The 18,443-nt window shown below is 40.5% G+C and overlaps 1 protein-coding gene across 1 annotated transcript in view; it reads left to right on the forward strand.

Moving 5' to 3' along the window:
• Positions 1-18,178, forward strand: part of UBE2E3 (ubiquitin conjugating enzyme E2 E3) — a 57,381-nt gene extending 39,203 nt beyond the window's left edge. The window contains exons 4-6 of the mRNA XM_075093644.1: positions 13,965-14,097; positions 16,298-16,445; positions 17,541-18,178. Of these exons, the coding sequence (XP_074949745.1) occupies positions 13,965-14,097; positions 16,298-16,445; positions 17,541-17,638 (379 nt within the window). The 3' untranslated portion in view covers positions 17,639-18,178. The remainder of the gene's footprint in view (positions 1-13,964; positions 14,098-16,297; positions 16,446-17,540) is intronic.
• The last annotated feature ends 265 nt before the right edge of the window (positions 18,179-18,443 follow it).

Raw genomic sequence — 18,443 nt, forward strand, 5'->3', positions numbered from 1 at the left:
CATTCCTCTTGGCTCTGGGCATAGGACCCATTTCCTTGGTAGTTCAGAGTCCTCTTCCCTCCCATAGCACAGTCAGAACATGGTCAGGCATTCGTTTTGCCATCAGCTGCACCTACGGAGATGTTACCAGCCTTCTGTGGTGGTTCAAACCCCTCCCAACTCCTCCAGCTGGAGGATTCATGTGAGTGGGGGACTATATTCCTGCTTCATACTAAATCCATACACTGAAATAGGTTAGGGAGAACTGACAGTCTCCTGTGTCAGCAGTACTGCAGGAGCAGAAATACTCAACCAGCTAACTCTTCCCTCTTCATCTTTTTCACTATATCCCCCAAGAGGACGCAATCGAAAATCATTTCCATTCATGTAAATTGTAGGCTCAGCGCTCTGGAGAATACCTCTGCATCACCACTAGCAGTTTTTTGGAGTAAAATTTTGCAGACAGAACAGTTGCATCTGAGCAAACGTCTGACTTGGTCCAGTTCTCTTTTAGCCCCCTTTAAGATTTTCATTTAGGTTGTCCTCAATGAGCGCAGCATTTGAGTGGCCATCTGTTTGGCAAAGCGCATAAATAATTTACAACCATGGTTTATATTCATTTTTGTAGTTCTAAGGTTATTTTAAAGAAACAGCCCAAAGCACTTTTTCCAAAATTAATAAATTTTCATGTAAATCTGGAAATGCCTGTACTTCTACTCAGATCTCCAGAAAAGTGCATTTAGTTCATTAGTTTCATGCTGAACTGTTAACATTTTAGGTTGTTTTATTAGGAGAGAACAAAGAACTCCTGGCTTGTTGAAAATTTGTTTTACAAAAATAAGGATGAAAAGGTTCCAAAAGAGCTGATGTTAAGCACTGCAAACTGGATGAAGTTGTGCAGATTGGAAAGATTTACAAGACATCTGGTAATTAGCTTCCAGCTCCGATGGAGTCCTGCCCTGTGAAAGCTGCTGCTGCTTGCACTGGAGGGGGAGCAGGAGGGAGATGAAGCATAACCCTGAAAAGCTGGATCTTTGTGTTCACAAATTATCAGCGGGCTATTGAAGAGTCTCCGGACACCTCTTTGGAAAACAACCTCCTACAAAAGACATGCCCAGCATCCCTTCCTTTGCAGGATTGTCTCCTCTGCTGGCATTTGCTCGGTGCAGTGGGGGAGTGGGAACAAGCTATCAAAGAGCTGTTTATGACTTTCCCTGCCTGAGCCAATCTGCTAGTCTACCCCACACCAGCTTGCTGCGCTCCCCGGGGACTGCGCGGCAGCTGGGAATTACTGGAGTGCGGCTGGCTGAAGTTACCTCTCTCTGCCCAGCCCAAAATGCCGGTGATGCTTGGGACTGCTGCTAGAGCTGGGCACCTGGTGAGTAACCTTCTCCAGGGAGGTACGGCAGCACACTCGGGTGCAAGGGACCCAGAGCCAGGCCGCAGAGTTTGATCCTTTCATTTATTATTATTATCATTATTGTTGTTATAATTATTACTGTTACTACTACTACCGCTGCTGTTATTTTCCAGGACTATTTTTAAAATTTCATTAAGTAAGATTTAAACAAAAAAGAAAACTTTCCATTTGGATTTGTTTTGTAAGTTGTCTCTTGGGAGCACTTACCCTCACCCTGGTTATAGGATAAGGTGTGTTTGTCTGGTTTCTGAAGTTCAGGCTTATATTGAATGGGAATCGCTGAGATGTGGTGCTTTGGTTACTTGTCAGAGACTTGGGAGACTTTGCTTCTGTATCCTGTTCTGTCCCTTACCTGTACAGTCACTTTTAGCAAGTCATTGCCCTGTCATGTTTGTTAGTCTCTCTGTAAAACAGAATGTTGATCTTGCCTAAGACACCTGCTGTAAAAAAGATTAAGAACAAAATTATATATTTACTATTAATATTTTTTTTGTTACAAATATTTAATCATATAAAAATGGGTAATCAATCCCAGCAGGCTAACTGCTAGTAAAAAAGTTTATCCTCTCAGCTCTGAATCTGTTAAGTACAATAAGCAGGCAGCCTGTCTTAAGTTAATTTTTCTAGCAGTGCTGTGTTTCAAAATTAGACATTTGCAGCAAAGAAAGAGCTTTATTGATATTAGTTATCAGAAAGAACATTATTTTTCCTAGATTGCAAATGTAAGCAAATGTGTGGTTAATGATGTTCACTAAATTATAACTGACTGAGAAAATGAAGGAAGTCGAGTTATGTATCAATATATAGTATTAGGGCATGTTGGAAGAGATTATACTTAATTTGTATATAACCCGATGAATTTTGCTACTGTAGTCATTAAGCATATTCTTTCCACTGATAAATCATGCTTATAGAATCAAATAAAAACCATACACAGTCTGAGCCTTTTCTTCTTGAGATTACAGCCATTCTGAGTCCATGTTGTAGCGGTATGTAATTCTTGAATGCAGTGCAACTGGTGCTGCAACCTGATCTGTTGGAAAGAAGGGTCTAGCACCCAGGAGGACATTGGTGCTGTCCATGTGCTTTTGCTTTGCCCAAGGTCTGAGTTGCTGTATCCTACTGCAGGCAGTAAACTGCCACTTTCCTAACAGCTGCCTTGAATCTGGGCTGTGGGGGAAATTAAATTTCTTTTGAATCATAGTTCTGAACAGATGTTTAAAAAGGTGGAATGAAGCTGCAGCGTATCTTAGTCCACTGGTACCAGTGGTCCAAGCTCTACAGCAAAGCTCTGTGTGGGTCACAAATTTCTTAGCTCATCCTTTAGTGGTGGCAGCTGTCTTAGAGGAGGGGGACAAAGCCCTGTTCCCAAGGCTAACCCAAACAAGTTGTGCTCCATACGCTACAGCTGTCTCCACAGAGAGTGTTCATTCGGAAGAGTTACTCATTAAATTAACATCGTTAGAGGGAGCAATAGTTGGGCTGGAGCTGGCTTTTCAATAAACAGATTTTACTGAGTGAGACTTGTTTTGCTTAGATGTTTATTGACTTTTTTTTCCCCTGGAATGATTATTATTTTCACATTTTTCTTCAGTGTAGTATACTTTTGTGGAGTGAAATGAACTCATATCAGACATTGATTTCTGTCTATTTGTATGCATGATGCTTTCTCCATTCCTTTGAATTGCTGTGTTTTTGGAACTAAAGCTGGTATTCACACGGTTTTTTAATGCTTTTAATACACAAGCTACATTTATATCTACTCTGTACCAAGTGTTGCTTCAGCTGTCTCCAGTTCTGCATTATAGAAAACAGATTCCTACCCTCAGTTGCTTTTGTTTTGAAGCTCTCCAAATATACATATTCGGCCAGTGAAGTGTACATTGTTGGGCTAATGTTTTAGCACCTGAATCAGGTCTGCCTTATGCTCGGTGCAGGTCTGTTACTGCTCATAATGTTGGGTCACTCTGTAGCTTATATACTGGCTGGACAGAGTGGAATGGTGAAGAGAGATGATCCTGAGCCTATATGGTGATAAATAGGACACTGCAGATCCAGAATTGCATATGCAGAGTGTAATTCCAGCATGTTTTAAGCCAATTTGGGTTGAGCTGCTGCAGCCCCCCACTTCTGCCCTTGTGCCGGTCTGCAGCCAGCTGCTGCTTCCAGGAGCCCAGGCGGCCTGACAGCAATCCTCCATTACTTCTCAATCCACTCAGCACCACAGAGCAATTCAGTACGTGATTTCACAAGCACCACTACAGGTGTCAAGGGAGGGGAAGGAGGAAGAGGAGGCACGGAGCTGGTTTTGCTGGGATTAATTGGTTGTGGGACAGCACCGGCTACCTTGCACTCAGTTCTACTGGAATGTGTTATACCCCAGAGGTTTGGTTTATGTATTCAGGTTGGCAAAAGCTTATTTGCAGAATTGTTTAGTTAAAAGTACAAAGGTAAAAAATCTAATATCAAGTAATAGATTAACTATATCAAATTTGTCAATAAGGGTAAACTCATGCCCTGCGTTGAATGTGAAGCTTGTCATCATTTTGCTTTAAGCAGAGTTAAAGCCCATAGCCAGAGCTCCAATGATCATTTCAGACCATGAATCTTGTGAAGAAGTGAAATTTTGTTAACCAGTGTGGGAACAGGACTGAAGACCCACGTTCTAAACATTAGACCATTGTGTTGAACAGGGTTCTTGGGTTTTGGCTCACCAGACTCATGCCCCTTCCAAACAGCTAACTTGTTTCAATTCAGATGAAGTAGCTAGTGACAAAAGCCACGTAGTGACCCAGCCATGTTCAGAAAGCAGCCGGACTTGAGAAGTCATCCTTACTGTGCTGAAGGTGGGGAAGGTCTTTGTGTATGAACTGGGAAGGGTCGATTTTATTTTTGAGAAATACAGCCTTTTACTAGTTACAGTGATTTCCACTAGACTTTTATGGCTTCGAGTTAGGCATCTGGCACAGGGAGCTGTGGCATGGCATTTTCTGTTTTGTTAGGCTGTACAGCATGATGTGGAAATGGATGGAGACAAGAGGGAGAAAGCGTTTAAAAGTAATAATAGAATTACGTTTGGAAGAAAGCCTATGCTAGAAGGTTAGGAAGACTGAATCAAGAACTGTATTAGATGATGACAATACAGACTTCTTGTGAGAGAAAATATTCAGTGCTTGCTACAGGGCAACATTCAGGAAGTTTGTATGAAACAACTGAAAGTATGAAACTAATATGCATGTATTAAAGATCATTAAATCCCTAAGTAGGTGCTTCTTATTCAGAGTGTTAATGTGTTTTAATGGAAGCGGCTATCTGAGAGTGGTTTTGTCTTTTCTCCACCTCTGTGTGGGCAAGCTGTAACTTTGCTGCTGAAGTTGAAAGCTGATTTTTTAGATGGGGGTGGGGAAAGGTAACCTCTAGTTATATTGCTATGAAGTGGTGGAGGAGCCCAATGCTGGATAACCTGGAGGAAGAGGTTCCACTGGGGTAGCACCAGGCACGTTGGGTGTTCATCTTCTTGACTGGTGGATACACCTGCATTTCAGTGAAGGTGACTTCCCAACAATTCTTTCTTTCTTCGTCCTGGATGAAGTCCCTGAATAAACCATGTTCACTAAATTCCACGGTCGCCTTTTACGATATTAGAAGAAAGTTTTTCCAGAAAATTAACACCATTCACAAGTTTAATTATGGAGTCTGCCTCTAGGCTTGAATTGTCAGGCTGTGGTGATTCTCTAATTCACTGATGTGCTTTCTGCCTTGAAAAGCACTGTTCATAGGTAAGAGTTCCTTTCAATTTTTGGCTGAAGATATGTTCCTTAAAACATAAAACAAAACCCACAGAGCAGTGGAAGATTTTATAAAACGTCAGTCAGTATTTGAAATTGCCTAATGTTAAGTTATTTTGGGTGTATTGATAGCTGGGGACTTCACTGGAACAGCTCTAGTTGACTTGCAGGCTCAGTCTGTTGAAAATTGCCCAGTAATTGTTCCTAGGCATGAAACTTTCTAAGTTTACTACAGTTAAAGCCTGTTGTATTTTTAGATTAATTAGATCCTGTAGTGAAATTAATTGTTTTAACCATTCTCTCTTCCTCCATCTGAAGTGTGTAACGGATGCTGAGAATAATAGATTTTCTTTGTTGACTTTAAGAGAGTCATTGAAAATATTGGTGGAAAATCCTAACCTGGATTTCTCAGTGACACTTAGCTTTTTGACATGAAGATTTTGCAGTGAATGATGGAGCTGACTGATGTCTAAAACACGTGGATGCCACAGAACTATTGAATGAGCTACTAATAGTGTAATCTCAGTCCAGTGGGTAAAGTGATGGCCTGGAATTTGGGAGATTTACATTGCAGTCATACTCCACAGCACGCATTTTCTGGATGAGATTAGGGGAATGATCCTGTGTGTGAGTGCCTCCATTTTGTATATTTGTGGGCAGACACCTTAAACAAGTCTGCACGATTTCTTAGGTACAATGTGATTCTTTCAGTATGGATTTCTAGCATCAGTATGGAGGCTATAACATACCAAAGAATAAAATACACGTGTATGCCAAATGAGTTTTGTTTGTGTTAGGAGGTTGAGAAGGATCCTCTTTCATGAGAGAAAAGCAAAATTTGCCATGTTTGCTAAGTACAGGTTCATCAGTGATTTTGAGAGGAAGGAAAATGGGAACTGTATATGTGGTAGACAAATTTCTTTGACAAAGTGATTTGCCTTGATACAAGTTATGCTTTATACCAACAGCAAGAAAATAGCACATGTTTTGCCACTGGTACTACTAGTGTTTCAACACTGATGACAGGGAGCTGGTCTTTTATTTTATGCTAAATTACAGCTTTGTTATTATGAACACATGATGAAGTAGCAGGAAATGTTCCCTTTTACTGACTGTCCTCTCTGTGTTTTAATAGGGAGTATGGATAATTTCTCTAGTGTAGGCATGTGAGAGGGGCCTCTATGCAGATTTCAAGGTACTTAAGATAAACCAAATGTTCAGCACAGACTTTCTTCATGCCTGTGAATCCTGTGATTTCTCTGTTTTCAGAAACAACTCATGTTTGGTTCAGCTTTTATGTATTGCCTGGGTAGTATGTATTTACAACTCCTCTGTCAAGACATAGGCAGAAACAATCTGATATGTTTTATTACCTGGTTTAAATTCATTATTTCTTTTGTAATTTAGCTAACTACATTCTGGGGTTAGTTATTTTTCAGAAGAAAAATTACAGGAATTCTGCCTCCATAATTGGCTACAGTTGTTCTGGAAGATGGAGAGAACCTGATCAGACTTCTAACAGCCGCAAGAAAGGTCCTAGGAACTAGCAGGAATACAAAGAGGAAAGTAAAGTTGAGCTATTGTAGCAGTGAACTAATTTAATGGGGCTTTTGGCAGTGGAAAAACTATCAGCTTTCCAAAATACATTACTTGGGTTATCTACATGTTACAGCTTTGATGGGATTATCAAATGATTTGTTACTCAGCGTCATTCAGTAACAACAGTGTGTATTCTTCTCCTAATAGCAAGTTTAGAGCTGGAGGTTTTAATCGTCTAAAACACTACAGTCTGGTACCTTTCTCTTTAGGGTGATTAATAGCAGATCTGCACTCAGTTAGATTCCCCTGATGGTACAACTTGACGTGAACCAAATAGGGCCACATGATTACATTTCTAAGCCGGACCGTGCACTCTAAAGTTTATGCCCTCTTTATGCTGGCTGCAGGAGGACAAATGATACCTGATTAAGCATAAAGCCTGGCGTTACAAAGCTAATCCGTTGACATTTTTGGAATGGATACGGTTTGGCCAAGCTAGTGTACGTTGGATCAGCACTTTGCTTTGAGTAGCCACGCTGCTTTTGATCTGGTAGGAGGAGCTCTCAAGTTGGATTTACTGTCACATCAAACCATGGCCTCAGGCACAAGTCCTGCACTGCTTTACAACCAGCTGAATTAGCAGGCGATCCATGAGTTAAAAATAGACTACTTTTTTTTTTTCAGCAGCAATTTCTACATTTCAGTCTTAAGGGCATGATAGATTTTAAGGAAGTGACAGAAACAAAGCTTTGTACAGTGAACTAGACTCCATGTATCCTCAGTTACACAGAGCCTCTGTGGATCTGCTAGAAGCAATAAATAACCTTTTTCAGCAAACAGATGTAGCAGATAGTTCAGTGGCAGGTAAAATAAGAACAGTTGTAGCTATATAAAGAACACAATAGACTGAAACTTTTTCTTTGTAAGAATTGCACACAACCTGGAAACCTTAGTAAAAGTTGAGTACCTTATCAAAAAGCATTTTCAACACAGATGTGATATATTGCTCTAGACAGCCCACATGTGTCCAACCCCAGAAGAATGCTGTAATCCAAAAATTAGGGCTATACGTGAGACTCTTGCCAGTGAAACCACTATGCTTTCTGTGTATAGAAGATGTACTAACCAGGGTCTGTAAGTAGAGGTGCTTAGGCACTGGTGCTGATAATGTGAATGCTGAGAATAAGTAGTCCAGAAAGCCCTGTAAACAAGGCAGTGAAAAATAAAGAAAATGGAAATTGCTGTCCATGCTTGTTAGTTTTTAAAGGTTACATGACTGAAATCTACAAATGTATGTATTTTAATTAAATGTTCATTTCATTTCCTGTGCTCTGTAACCAAAAATGCACAAGCACCTCCACAATTGGGAAAAGAGGATTAAGAAAAAAAGGTAATGGATAAATTTTATTCAAAATGTTGAAAATATCAAAGCATCATGGCAGTGTGTATTTGTACCTAGATGAAAAGCCAGTGTGCTACAAGGTAGCATGTGATTACAGAGCTAGACAACCCTTTCTCACTGCATAGAGGGTGAGGAGGATTTTCTAAAGTATTGAGTTTAGAGGCTCGGATTAGGAGCCAAGCTCCCCATGCAGTCAATGAAAAGTAGGTGTTACCGGGGGAGATGGAGAACCTTGGTATTAGGGAGTATTTAGATGCTCCTTGTGCTGCAGAGAGTCACTGATCTCTCTACCCTGATTGTCTGGGAAGTCTGGGGTGCAAACATCAGCATCCTTACTAGACACCCTACATGGTAGGCGTGAGTCTCCACCTCTGCGATGACTTGAAGTTACGTGAGCCTGGGCTTTCTCCTCCCACTGGAGAAGAATTCATCAAGCTCAGAAGCTCAGATGGTGAGGCAGGCAGACTCAGTACAGATGGGATCCGTGTATTTGCCTGAATTGTGTATGCTGGTAGGATCTGTTACAACCCTGTTAGGCTCTAGTGGCACGGTGCTGAACTAGAACATCATCCAACAGCTTTAGCTGAGACGTTGCTGTCCAAAACAAAGCCTTTCATGCTGATAACATGCCGAGTGCTTTTCCTACTGTAGGATTTGTAAAACTCAATTTCTGAAGCTGTGTTGTGGATTTTGCAAAACTCACTATATAGCTTTATGAAGTGCATTTTTCAAGCAGAGGGTTGTGGAACATACTTGAGAGCATTCATTCTTCCTTTCCTTAGTAGCTTCAGCTGAATTAAGAAAAATCAGAAAAGATATCTTACTCCTTTCTTAAAGCACTGTCCTCACTTACATTGCTGTAAAAATTATGATTATACCATTGTGACAGAGTCACTGTGGTTGAGGAGTCTGTGAAAAGCTTTGGGAGTTTTACTTTTGCTGAATCTCATCTTGACATAAAAGTTTAGGGAGGATGGAGGGGGCTCTTTCCTTCCCTAGTTGTGACCCCAGGTACCCTGTTTGGTTGTTAGCTGCTGCCTTTGGGGATACCTGCCTGACTATCAGACCTAAAGGTGGGGCCTTTGAAAGGAGAATGTAGGAAAATATTCCACCAGGTAGATCTGTGCTATGTAGGCACCCCCGATGGGCATCTGGGATATAGACTGGTACCTTTAGTTGTATGGTAGCAATTACATTTCTCATAAGACTGTTTTAGAGTCTGACAGACTTCACAGTCAGGAAGCTTCCTGAAAAACAGGTTTGTTATTTTTTTATTTTCCCCTCAGTTGTATCCTGTTACAGACTCAAATTGTTTCTCATAATAAAGCTTAACACAGTTAACATCAAATTTAGCTAAATTACATTTTCCTTCATGGTTTTTCTTCTTAATTATCAGACTCAGTACTATGAAGTTGCATTCTGTCACCAAATTCAGAGCCCTGTGTGTCAGAGGAGTGCTGTTGACAGGAGAAGCACATTCAGCAAGTGCAGAAAGCATCACACTCCTAGCATAATGTAGATTGGAAAGTTCTTGTCCCAGTTTCTCATCGTGCAGCTAGTTCCATACGGGGGGCTTTAATGCATTTTGATTTAGTGAATTGTAACAAATGTGGAATTCTGATTTCTGTAATCACTGCGTCAGGACTCTTAACAGACTTCTTGCTGGTGTGAATGCTGCTGCATCCGTGTGAATGCTCATTACGCTGTGCTGGAAAAGCTGTACTTCATCCCGTGCAACCTGAGAGCCAGGGTTCAGCAGAGTTAGGTTTAAAGGAGCTGGTGTGACCCCATGGGCCCCTACAGTTTAACTTCAGGTCTTCTCAAATTCAACATCTGAAGTCACACTTGTAAATTAAATCTGTTCAGCGGATTAATGTGGTTATAAATCCTTTGTCTTATCTGGATCAGATATATATCCCTCAGTGAAGTGGTATAATGAATATTTACTTAGGAAGCAGATGTAGCCAGTGAACTTTATTCTGTCGATTTATCTAATTCATTAACAAAAAATCAACCCAACTTTTATGTATGAAGTAAAAACCCCTTAATTTTGCAAAGAATATTTTGTCATTTCAATTAATTTGCTTTGTTATTTTGTCTGAGATTTTTTTTAGCCCATATTTTTAAAAGTTAATCTTTTTAAAATAAAAAGCAGTCCTTTATTGAGAATATACTGGTGGTGCCTTTACTGAATTTGTGATGTTCTGTAAGCTAATTTAGAAGGGCAGCAAGCTGGTAGCAATGAACTGCACATGTATGCTGTGTAGCCAAAACACTGAAGTTGTCATCAGATCCGTTGCTCCATCAGGATTTTGTGTTTTAAAGGACAGAATAGAGGAGCATTTTGTGTCCATTTGGATTCCATGGGAGAAGGAGTTGGGTCTTTCAGTGATGAAAAAAGGAAAGGGAAGAAAACCACAGAAATCCCTCGCTGTAGCACTCTGCCTGGGTTATTCTGTCCAGTGTGGCAGACAGTGAGTGAGATTCTGAGGCTGTCACTCACCACAGCTGTCAAGGTTTAAGGGGAGATGCTTGAAGCCTATGCTTCAATAGCAGGGCAACTTCTGGAAATCAAGAGCTCAAGTGCAGCCCCTGGAAGCACCTCCCATGCCAGCATCCCTAGTGCCCAACAGGAGGAGGAGAGTATTTCTTCTGGGTGTATCAATGAAATGGGAAATTGTGGACAGAGTAAAGCTTCCTTATTGCCAGTTTTCAGCCCGGGGTTTTTGCTGTCCTCTGTGGGAGCGGAGAAGTTGGATTTGCACCAGGGAGTGGCCGTTCTCTCCTTGTGGCTTTCTGCAGCACCGGGACAATGCTCTGCGGTGATGGAGAGTTGAAAGCAGTGACTCCAGCGGGGCTCGGTACACAGCGGAGCTGTTGCCGGAGGCAGGACTGTGCTTTCTGCTCTTCTCTGCGGTTGCCCAAGTGGGTGTAACCCCACTGTCCTGTCCTTGTGGAAATCAGTGCCGAGGCTGAGGCTGCCCTGAATAAGCCTGGCATGTTTTGCTGAGTGTAGGTTTGTTTACTTCCAGAAAACATTACCTTGGTATGTATACAAAAGACAAAGTAGGGTATGGCTGGCTGAGGATGATCCCCAGTGGAAATATACAGGTGGTAGAAGCCAAGTGTGGTGTCTCATCTCTGCTCTTTAATCTTGTGTCTCCTCACACCAATAATGTAGTAATTGCAGGGATTTTCAGGTTGCTAATGAAGCAGGGGTATCTTTTACTTCAGCTATTAAATAGAAATGTCACAAACCTCAATCAGATGTAATGAAATTGTTCAATTTAACAATTTTGTCCTTTATCTGAGTGCGGTTATTGTTACAGCTTTGTGTCACTTTTGACATTGCAGCAATCTTTTCTCAGCAGTAGGAGGGGTTTCAAATACAGCGTTTTCTTCCTCCTACAAGGTGAGGAGTTCCCCTTCTCACATTATAGCCCGATCCTTTCATGTATTGCTAGCGGTAGCATAGAAGAGGTTAGCAGATAGTAATAGGCAGAGAGTTATTGCACTTAGCTTCTGGCTACTAGCTGATAGATGCCCTTGCTCTGACTTGGTGAGTGATTACCAGATAGTTTGGCACTGGAGTGGTGCCACACTTAATTGTGACTGATTCATTGGGCTGAATTATGTCACTAATCTAATTCAGCTATTTCATTAATCTTATTGAATTGCATCCAGCTGTTAGAGGTGTATGAAAGAAAGGTAGCTGACACACGAGGCAAGAGCAGTAACCCCTGCATTAAACTATAAAACAGTCATTAGGACATCTAATGCTGAAATTGAATTGCTCCATAGAAATTTGGTTTCCAAGCACAATACTAATTAGCTGTAAGCTTGATGAATGTCAAGAATTAATTAAAGCATTTCAGTGGCCTGTGTGGGTTTTAAATATTGTCATTATTGCCCCAATATTTTCAGTTCTTACACTAATTGCTTTTTAGAGAGCATGAATGGAATTATCTTCTGGAGTGACTGAGGGTACAAATGGTTCATTACATCATCGAAAATGGACCTCCTTGCCTCTGGATTTCCCTTTTTTTCCCTAAAATTTATCTATTGTTTTTTCTTCCATCTTTGTGCATGTATTGCAAATAGAAAGGTAAGATCGGTGATTTTTAGACCCAAACTTTATTTTGACAGCACTTCTAGTTTTTCTTTCTCAGCTGTACTCTGGAGGCCAGCACGCCGTTGTTGCCTACTTTTATTTTGGCAACCGGAACATAGCTACAGCTCCATCAAATAATTTTTTGTTTTTAATTAAATAGGATGTCAGCCAAAATCCATGATTATTTTGTCCTGTTAATGAAAGGCCTGCAATAGTTTAAACATTTGGTACATGAAATGTCCACAAGATAAAAAGCGTTTTGGGAAATTATTAATTGAAAGGGAATTAATTTTCGTTGTTTCTTGAATATGATCTTAATGTAAAAATAGCTAAATTTTTGGTGTGGGAATTGCAGATGCATAGTGCAGACTGCTCATATTCCTTGTCTCTGATGAGTGTCTCCACATGCTTGGCTACATAGTAAGGATGAATATCCAACATGCCATGTTACAGACTGCAGACATATATATGACAAACACAGAGGGTGACATGACATGAGAAGAACCTTAACACTTGGAGGGCTTGCAGGGAGGTTCCTCTGAGTGTCGAGCAATGCCAGAAACCACAAACTCCCAGGCTACAGCTTGGTGCCATGGCCTGTTGCTTGCTTCATGTGCAATCACATATGACAGTCCTAGCGCCTGTTCCTTGGGACCACGGAGGGAGAAGGATGGCGATGCTTCACCACATGTCTGTGAGATGTAGGTGGTGCCTGGGAGGCTGCCGAGGTGGGGAGGATCAAAAGGATCTTTTACAGTGCCATGTTATTGACTTGTCTGCATAGATGTGATGAGTCCACCGTGCCTGCGTGAGCTCAGTGGTGTTGTTTTCCGTAGCGGTCAGTTTGGATCTCAGCAGTTCAGATTCAGGTCATTTTGTGGAAGGTTAGGTTAGTTTTTACCATGAGCCTTGCTTACATAAATAAGATTGTGCTTTGTTTGTTTTTGTGAGGAGGTTGGATGGTTAGCGTGTGATAATAGCATTCAGTATGGTGTCTCAGAAGTTGAGAAAATGCTTGTTCTTTATCCCCTCTTTCAAAGCTTTAATAATTAATTACACAATAACCCTTCCACTAGTGAGAGATGTGTTCAGTATTGAACTTCTTAAAATAAACTGGTTTTGGCTAGAAGTCTCAATGCTGATTGCCTGGAGGCATAACACAAATATATCCTGAAGAAAACCGTTATTTGGATTAACAGCGCTGTAAGAAGCTCAGTTCCAGGTTACTTGATTCTCTCCCTCCCCTGTTTTCCTGCCCAGCAGTGTAACATTTCACGCTAGCCTGTGAAACAAGTGGTAATAAATGTCTATCAATATATGTGTAAGTCACATTTTTTATGAAGGCATGATCCATTTAATGCCTGAAGAAAATTAATATGGTCAAAAAATACAACACCTTTTGTGTCTGGATGTGATGTCATTAAAAGGGCATGATATAGAAGCTCAGAGCAATCACATACTCGAGAAAGCAGATCTGGGGGTGTGTTTCAGGCAGTGACAGTCCAGATCTGTTTCATTGCTGTATCTCCAAAGGGACAGCAGAGTGCCCAGATTTCGTGCCTGTTTGAAATACTGAGCCCACTGAAATAAGTTGAAAATTAGGCAGATGTTAAAGATAGGCAAGTGGTTTGTATTAAAAAAAATGAATGTAGAATGAAGTTAATAAAATGCCTCTCTCAAAGATACACCTGACTCTTTTGTGCTCTCTCCTCTTTTTTTACACAGTGCCGGTCCTAAAGGGGATAACATTTATGAATGGAGATCTACTATACTTGGACCTCCAGGTTCTGTATACGAAGGAGGCGTTTTTTTCCTGGATATCACATTTTCATCTGACTATCCATTCAAGCCACCAAAGGTAAGGGTAAGGTTTTTATTGTGTTTATACTTTTTTTCACATGTGAGAAGAATGTAAATTGCAGTGAGTGAGTGCTCATTGCTTTCTCAATATCAACTTTTGTTTATGGTCTCTTGAAAACTACTAGGTCCAAAATCTTGGCTTGCAATTTCAGAAAAATCCTCTGTCTATTTTCTGATTACCATAGCCAATACTGATTTCCAAGCTTTATCAAGCGATAAATGAGATGATAATTCTGATCAGTAGCTAAAATTCAAGAAATTTTAAAAGAAGATAGCGTAAGACCTTCTTATGCTTCCATCTTCTCATTCCAGCTACTAAAATATATGTATAATAAACTTTTTTCTGTTATGAATCAGATTCTGTACTATATATTTTTGTATAATTTTTAGCAAAATAACAGAAAGCTAAAATAACTTTAAGTAGACAACTAGAGTGTTATAATGTGACTTCAAATTGGGTAAGTTACTCTGATGACTTCACAGAATCACAGAATGGTAGGGGTTGGAAGGGACCTCTGGAGGTCGTCTTGTCCAACCCCCCTGCTTGAGCAGGCACACCCAGAGCAGGGGCACAGGAACGCATCCAGGTGGGGTTTGAATGTCTCCAGGGAAGGAGACTCCACACCCTCCCTGGGCAGCCTGTGCCACTGCTCTGTCACCCTCACAGTAAAGAAGTTTCTTCTCATGTTTAGGTGGAACTTCCTGAGTTCCAACATGTGCCCATTGCCCCTTGTCCTGTCATTGGACACCACTGAAGAGAGTCCTGCCCCATCACCCTGACACCCACCCTTTATATATTTATAGGTATTGATAAGATCCCCTCCCTCAGTCTTCTCTTCTCCAGGCTGAACAAACCCAAGTCTCTCAGCCTTTCCTCATAAGGGAGATGCTCCAGTCAATAATTTCCATTATTGTAAAATGTCAGTCTATTGACTACTGGCAAGATCAGCAACATTGATAATATTTTTAAGCAAAAGCTCTTTTTATTAATGAAACTAATCTTAACTTAAACTTTCATTTCCTTGCTCAGAAATAGTATGAACACTTAAGAAATCATAATCTATTAATGGATATCAAAGAATTTAAAGGTTGTTCCACTCTCCTCTCCCTCAATGTCAAATTAGAGCTCTTGACCAAGTCACCAGAAAGGAGACTGCTGACATTCGCAAAGACTAAGTGCATTCTACCACACGATGTTTCTACAACTTACGGCTCTTGTGGCTACAGCATTGTTATTATAAATCAGATACCATTTTTCATTCCTAGAAGGACTACAGCATAAAGAATAATATACCCTCTATGTATTTTGTGCTTCTCCAAAATCCACAAAATCTAATAGTCCGTGAGCTAAGATTGTTATAAGGAAGTGATGCAGAGTTTTAGACAAATGCCTCGTGAAAATCCTGTGGATTTTTTTAAGAGCCTGATCATTTTTCAATTTTCAATAGTTTCAGAAAACATCGTGGATTTTCCCCCCTGCATCAGTATGAAAAAGAAAATTTTCATCATCTTCTTGTGCTTTATGTAGTTAAAGCACTGAAATATTTCTAACTTCTTATTTGTGCAGAATAATGCTTACATGCTCTACTGATATTAGTATGAAATAATTTAAAAACAAGGATGGTGTTAGTTAGTGTGATAGCATTGTTTTGGATGATTATTATGTCCTGCCTAATGAAGGGTAAGGCAAAGATTTCATTGCTAATTTGAGCAAGAATAATACCACAGTCCAATTTTAAACATTAATTTTCATGGTCTATATTTAGGCTTTTAAAGAAAGGAAAGGATTGACTAATACTGCACATGCAGCCAAATTCTGACTACTTCTTCACCTTCAGAAACCACAGTAAAGTTATGTTTGAGATTAGATTATTCTTGGTGTGCAGTATGTTCATTAAATAGCATACAGTATGACAAAGCAGGTCCTAATTTTTGTGGGTACCAGACAGAGGGCCTGTGTGAAAGCAGTTTGTGCACCAAAGATCTCCATGGTAGGTTTCCTGAAGGTAGCCATGACTACAGTAAATACACTCTCTTCTGAAAATAATTGTGTTTTAGAAAATGAGCAGTGAGGAGCTGCCTCCACAGCAGCTCTGCAGAACTGGGAGCACCCAGGCACTGCTGCTGCTCAGAGACAAGGGGCAGCATCCCTGGGCGACACTGGATGACACTCTCTCTCTCTTACGCTGTGATTCTAGGTTACTTTCCGTACCAGAATTTATCACTGCAACATCAACAGTCAGGGAGTCATCTGTCTGGATATCCTGAAAGACAACTGGAGCCCTGCTTTGACTATTTCAAAGGTTCTGCTGTCTATTTGTTCTCTTCTGACAGACTGCAACCCGGGTAAGGAGCTGATAGTTTACTGAGCGTCGGCTCTTAGTTGTTGGACTTATTTGCCATGGAATGTAATTTGCATCTTTGATTGTGTGCAGATAAAATAAAAATTAATGTTTTTAAAGTTGGGGATGAAACACTCCTGCTTGGATGCGGTCCCACATTTAATGGTACTTTTCACTCCTGTGGCACAACAGAAATTAAATAGCTTTAAGCCCCTTTTTTCCCAAGGTGGAAAAAATAAGCGGATGTCATTGAGGTCTGTATTGCAGGAGCTGCAGCAAGTGAGTGGGCCAGGAAAACAACAAGGTTCTCTGGAGTTATAAACTCATAAATCCTGCAGGTTGGAAGGGGCCACAGCCACAGGAAGTCCCTTCTCTTAAGACAGCAATTGAAACGTTTAATCTTGCAAATGTGTGGGGGGGGTGATGTTCAGAGAGATTTTTACCTTTTCTAAGAGAGTTCCTTGTTCCTGTTGGGAGGGGAAGAGCTCCACTGGAAGCAGTACAGTTCCTCAGCAACAACTGCGTGACCAGTGTCATTAGTCAATGAATGCTAATTGCCCGCGGTCAGGGCAGGAACTGAGCAGTAATGCTAAGATGAGAGTTCATTTGCAGAAGACTCGTAATGATCAGGGAGAAATGGATTAACCTCTTTGATATAAAAGTTTGATGACTCCTGAAACAGACTGGATCCCCTCGGTGTGTGCCCATCATCCTGAAACCCTGATGTACGCTAATCTTGTCCCGGAACTGTGACAGGATTGCGCCAGGCTGCACCCACTGAGTGCTCCCTGCGCTCATCGGCCCTTCCAAAGGGGTGAAAGCAGAGCACTTGGCTGGGGCAAGGTTCATTAATATGCAGATAACCACAACAGATTTTTCTGTTTTCTTTTTCTGTTCATCGTGACTTGTGTATTTTCTCTTGTTAATGTCTTGTATGGTAAGGGTCCCGCTATATCTCACAGCATTTTCTGGCCTAACAAAGACTGTATTTTGGAATAGAATCTGTATTTTAAATCGTGTATGTTTTGGTGGGGTTTTTTTTCTTTTCTTTTTTTAATTGTGAAATGGTTTCTAACGCATCTTCTCCTGCCTTTCACAGCTGACCCTCTGGTTGGAAGCATAGCCACTCAGTACCTGACCAACAGAGCAGAACATGACAGGATAGCCAGACAGTGGACCAAGAGATATGCAACATAAATGACAAACTACTTGTGCAGTGTGAAGGTGCAGAAGGCAACTTTGCAGTGTGCAACAAATCTTTATAGCCTTTACAATACGGACTTCTGTGTATATGTTATACTGATTCTACTCTGCTTTTATCCTTTTGAAGACTGGGATACTGCCCCCCAAAAAGGTAAATGCTATCAAGAGTAGAAATTTGTAGCTGTAGATTAGTTATGTTTAAAATGCCTACTTGCAAGTCTTGCTTCTTTGGGATATCAAAATGTATTTTGTGATGTACTAAGGATACTGTTCCTGAAGTCAACCAAATATTATAGTGCATTTTAGCCTAATTCATTATCTGTATGAAGTTATTAAAGGTAGCTGTAGATTACTAGGAATTATGTCATTTGTATTAAACCCAGATCTATTTCCAATATGTGGTACATGCTGTTGTGAAAACTGTTTTAACTTTTACCTTTGTCAGTTTGTAATGAAAGGATTTCCTTTTTCCCTTTGTAGCTCAGAGAGCACCCAGTGTATCATCTCAAACACAATAAACATGTTCCCCAAGGAGTAGTTTCTTTGTTTTCCTATTTTAAATTAATATTTGAATAAACTTAATTATAGTAACAAGGCAGGGCTAATATATCACAGATCCCTGTGGATAATCTTTAAATTAATATACGTAAGCAAAGGCTTGCTCTTAAATGTTTAATGCACACCTGTGGATTGCTTAGTTTTCCCTGTTTTGATTTTTGCAGAACAAATGTCATTTCCACAGTTTCCTTAAATTTAATACTGTTCAGCTCTTTCTCAAGTTGGAATGAGAGCATTGCAT

Source organism: Phalacrocorax aristotelis, chromosome 5 (genome assembly GCF_949628215.1).
Source record: "Phalacrocorax aristotelis chromosome 5, bGulAri2.1, whole genome shotgun sequence".
Taxonomy (NCBI): domain Eukaryota; kingdom Metazoa; phylum Chordata; class Aves; order Suliformes; family Phalacrocoracidae; genus Phalacrocorax; species Phalacrocorax aristotelis.